A 5000-nucleotide genomic window follows, 5' to 3' on the forward strand; every position below is an offset into this window, starting at 1 on the left:
TATAGATAATTTAATATACTTCTTAGTCTGACTGAACTCTAAAAGGTAGCAACATAATTCTAATACAAAACTATAATATATAATGGCAATACACTGGCCTTACATGGGAACACATTATGATGAAATAGCACCCTATATTTTCCGCTCTGCACTTAGGACCTCTCAATGTTTTTTCTGGTAAGAAAGGTCACAATGATACCAAATAATACCATGTTTCTTCATTCTTGTTACTTTTTCTTTCTATTTTTTATTTTTATTTATCAGTGTGATTCTTTGGTGGTAAACCATATTATTGTCATTTTAAAACATCTAATACTTTACATAATATCTATTTATCTTAATAAATGCATAGGTATTATTCTTAGCATTCCAACAGTTACAGAACCGCACCAAAAGTTTAAATCAAAATGTATGTCGACTTTTCCCTGCAATTATTATCCCTCAAACAAACAGAATATAAAAATAAATTTTCATTTACACTACATATTTTTTGGCTCAAAATGTGCACCATGATACTCACAGCCGTTTCATTTCTTTTTTCCATATAGTATGAATCTACGTTAAATCACCAGACTAAATTTTTAAAATAATTTCCAAAAATTCTAATTTCCATCATTAAATGGCATATTTCTATCAAACTTGCAATAGCTGCATTAGAAGAACCTGCCTAAAATGAATAAAAAAAAAAAAAAAAAAAAATTTACATGAAATACTGATTACAAAGGTTAAATTTAAAACATTTATGGGGAAAAATTTCATTTCATATGCTGTGGCTGAGAAGTAGACCTAGTAGCAATAAATCTCACAATTTATATGGCAAATGCTCTATTTTTACAGCAAGTCTTATCTCTCAATACTAGATTTTCAAAATCAATACATCAAGTCAAAGGAAACAAAGCAACAGGAAAAATAATGTTTTGCTCATAGTCATGGCACTGATGTGAGATATGTGCAAAATCTTATATAAAATAATTTCTCTGTAATAATTAAACAAAAATATATCCGATTAATCAACACATATTCAATGTCCCACATATATAACATTTATTTCTAAGCATTTCTACGTCTTTATTGTCAAACTGTTATTATCATCATCATCAAACTGCCCTCTTCTGAAAAAATTTGCACGACAGTGACAGACTCTGAAGGGAGGGTTAGATTGTGCCAAGCACGATGTTGGGAGTCACCACTGTCGAGTACTGCACTATGTGCTACATCTTCTGCCGGAGTCTTTGAATGGCTGTCTCAGGCTGAAAGATGATTAATGTTTGTTACTAGGCTGTGGCATCATAATTCTTGGGAAAGAAAAACAAAAATCATTCTCATGTACATGCTAACTTATGCATATTTACATATTAAATATTCTGGTAACAAGTGTACAGTGAGTGTGCATGTACTTATACATGTAATGGCCATCAACACCCACACCAGTGCACCAAATACTTACACTAACAAACCAAAATGAATCCTTTTTGAACATCCCACGTGCTATGAAGCCCATCTCCCCCTCTGGTGCAATGATATGGAGATGGAGATGGCTGACCGTGTGGAAGGGTGGCCAGTGGAATCCAAGTCTGGCAGTGGATTCACAACCACCCTGAGCTGTCAAAACTTCCTTGCTAAGAGACACCATCTTCTCCACTGTGTGATAAAAAAAAACATTTTTTATCTATATTATTTTTAAAGAAAACATAAGACGAAGAAAAGATAATGCAAATTAAAAGTAGATCAGATAATACATCTGTATTGCATGATACAATAGTCTTAATCTATACTGTTATTCCTTAAAGAAAAGATAATAAGTAGAAAAGAAAAGACAATCAATTTAAAATATAGATAGATAACATACATACTCATTTTATGACAGTGAGCCCTTACCCATGGGAATGTGGTCTGCCGAGAGGTTCTTGACATCAATGTAGTGGTGCCTTGGGACGATCAGGTAGTGGTGGGGAGCTGCTGGCCTGATGTCTGGGAACACCACAAATTCATCATCCTGATAAAAAAAAAAGGAGTTTTATATTTTTACCATATTTGGTGTTAATAACCTCAACATCCATGATACACCTTCACTGAAATACTGGTATGGTGTTATAAAGAAAAGCAAAGGTTCCATACCTATACACAAAAATTAATAACACATCTGAAACAATAACAATCACAATTAACAACTGCTTAACATTCTTGCACACAGAAGAATTATGTCACTGTTATTTATTCAGGTTTCTATTCATGTGTGTGCCTCACTTAAATATTTGCCAAAAATAGTTTTCATCCAGATCAAATCATATCTTAGTAACACATTATTCTTTCCTAAAAATTTGTCAAAGTAGGTGGTTGTATCAAGCCAGAACTTCTTAACAACTGTTCTGATGCAAACTCTATTGCACACTTTTAATTTAATTAAAAATTGTTGTACAAAAGAGGATTATAATATAAGTAAGCTGATAACAATTAGAAAGAAGAAATCTCCCCTTATAGCATACTGACCTGATGCAAGATGTTATTTGGCTCAACTCCATCACAGATTCTGCAGAAGACACACTTCCCTCTGTCAGTCTGCTGCTGAGCTGGTGCACTCATGTTGCTCACACTTAGCTGAAAAGTAAGTGTATAAAAAATAATGATTTATAATTACTTTGATTCTTTTATAATTATCTTTTTTCTTATGAGTGATTTTGTAAGCATTTTCATATTGTCTTAATCAATTAAGATTGCTAAAATAACCTGCTATATAATTTTTTTTTTTTTTTTTATATGCTTGGCACTACCTGCAACAAACTCAAAAAGAACAAAAATCATAATAACCTAAAGGTCAGAACTTCCTACCTTACTCCCAGCTCCAAAATATACTTTTTCAGTTAGGTGCAAAAGTCTGGCAGCCAAATTAACCGACCACCTTGACTGAAGACTGATTGAAGCTAACATTTGATCTGGGGAAAAGTTAGGAAATTCTAATTCCTGTTCCACTGTCTACTTTACTTAACCCAATGCTGTTAGGAAATGTAGTTCACTGTAGTGTTGCTTAAAAAATGTCTGTACACAAATGGCTCCACAAGTGTTTAGCCACTAAGGCGTCAATTAGTAGACCTCACGACCTCAACTCCTTCCTACTTTTCTTCAGTGTTTTTTTTTTTTTTTTTCTAATGCTATCCTAAGACATAATGATTATTACAATGTTAGTAATATTACAAACAGCAATAAAATATATATATATATATATATATATATATATATCCAAAAATCAAGAAAATTGGTAAACAGGTGAGATAGGTAGTACTAGTAATTAGCTCATTGCTGACTAAGTACTTGTGGAGCCATCTATTTGTAAAAACAATTAATAAACTAAAGTCACAGTGGGTATGGTAAGTATTTACATGCCATCCCCAGAAGCATTGGGTTAACAACAATGGAACTTGAAAATCATGCTCTCCATACTATGGTTTTGCTTATAAGCCCTAGGTAAGAGCATATCTGTGATTCAATATAGTATTTTCACTGGCAAGTGCTCTGAAAATAATGCAAACCATAAACATTGTATTTCATGCTGGAACAGTAAGATAAACTCATACAGTTATACACAAAATATGCAAAGTCTGCTTTCCATTTCTAATACAGTAGAATATATACATTTTCTAAATATTCATCCAGTTGTTGTAACAAGAAAATGTTTCAGCTAAGGTCTCAACATTAAGATAAATATAAGAATAAATTAAATACATAATGCATGGCTATCTGCATCAGCTACTGCATACAAGTTATATTGTAATATTTTTTTTTATCATCTGCTTTCCCCCTAAACAAATACATCAAAACAAGATACTAGCAAAAATAAGATTTTAAACTTTGTCATTTAAAGTATGGACAGTGATGCACCTGTCATCATTTGCCACTATATTCCTTCAGCTAATGCTACAGCTCTAAAGAAAGTGAAGAAATAAGAAGCCATTGCCTCATAGTTCACACACATTTGCCAATCATCATGTCACAGAAAACATACAAATGAATTCTACACCTTCTTGTGCCAATTATTTCTAAAGGCATATTTTAACCCCTACAATTTGATGATGTGACCATCATGTCATAAAAAAAATTTGATTGAGGGGCAGGTGATGTGAACATGCCATCATGTGGATGAGGACAGGAACTTGCTGTCAAGAGAATTTCAGCTGAAGCTGGGGTTACAGGAGTGACTCCTATGAGTGCACAAAATTCTTGTAGGCTGATTAGACCCAATGGGCATTTATGCATTATTTCTATCAGTAAATGAGTGTGGAATGTATTTTCTACAAGCTTTGAGTGAAAGAGCACTAGCTCCAGGGAGGACACTATTTCCATGCTCAAGATCCTATTCCTGCCTGCTGTGACTGGCAGGGGAGGTTGTATTATAGATAATTAAATGTTATAAAAAAAAAAAAAAATGTTACTCATTGTTATCATTATTGCATTGATTTATAGAATACCTAAAAAAATTATATGGAGTCTGTACAAAGAAAACAGTCTATTACCATCTAGATATAGCAAATCAAATGACAAATATAAACATTGGAAATTAGCAAAAAAAAGCTAAAAACACTTATTCACAAAAAGAGAAAATAAAATTGCAGAGGGGAGGTAATGGAGTTGTCACCGCACACAAATGTTCGTGTGGACACCAAGTAGAGTGGCTGCTCAAGTAAGCCTATTGCCTGTATTTTGGGCAGGCAATATTTTATCCGAGTTTAAATTAATAATTTTATCTATAATTTTTTTTTTCTTTTTTTTTTTTTACCTGAACAGAAAGAGTACTATGAAACACTCAATTAAAACTCTTCTGCAATTTGATATGTCAAGACCAATATTAGTAGTTAGAATCACAAAATAATTATAAAAATATCACAAACACAAAATGGCTCGACAGACTTAAGATAAAGAAAAATAATGATAACATTGCAATACAGAGGGTTAAGATAGCACAAAGCCGAACTTAAGATAAGGTATTTTTATAATATTGTCTCATT

The 5000-nt window shown here is 32.5% G+C and overlaps 2 protein-coding genes across 5 annotated transcripts in view; one reads left to right on the forward strand and one right to left on the reverse strand.

The window, feature by feature from the left end:
- LOC125046730 (swi5-dependent recombination DNA repair protein 1 homolog) overlaps positions 1–699 on the forward strand; it is a 5231-nt gene extending 4532 nt beyond the window's left edge. For all 3 annotated transcript variants that reach the window (XR_007116665.1, XR_007116666.1, XM_047644632.1), the window contains one exon: positions 1–699. This exon is cut by the window's left edge. The gene's annotated coding sequence lies outside the window, so the exon portion shown is untranslated.
- LOC125046729 (adenosine 5'-monophosphoramidase HINT3-like) overlaps positions 1–5000 on the reverse strand; it is a 7187-nt gene that overhangs the window by 1161 nt on the left and 1026 nt on the right. The window contains exons 2-6 of one of the 2 annotated variants that reach the window (XM_047644630.1): positions 2830–2933; positions 2491–2598; positions 1879–1996; positions 1448–1641; positions 1–1250 (exon numbers count right to left, since the gene is read on the reverse strand). The exon at positions 1–1250 is cut by the window's left edge and continues 1161 nt beyond it. In XM_047644630.1, coding sequence (XP_047500586.1) covers positions 1212–1250; positions 1448–1641; positions 1879–1996; positions 2491–2598; positions 2830–2928 — 558 coding nt within the window. In that variant the 5' untranslated portion in view covers positions 2929–2933 and the 3' untranslated portion in view covers positions 1–1211. The remainder of the gene's footprint in view (positions 1251–1447; positions 1642–1878; positions 1997–2490; positions 2599–2829; positions 2934–5000) is intronic. The other variant, XM_047644631.1, reaches the window with a different exon arrangement.

Source organism: Penaeus chinensis, chromosome 39 (genome assembly GCF_019202785.1).
Source record: "Penaeus chinensis breed Huanghai No. 1 chromosome 39, ASM1920278v2, whole genome shotgun sequence".
Classification (NCBI taxonomy): Eukaryota; Metazoa; Arthropoda; class Malacostraca; order Decapoda; family Penaeidae; genus Penaeus; species Penaeus chinensis.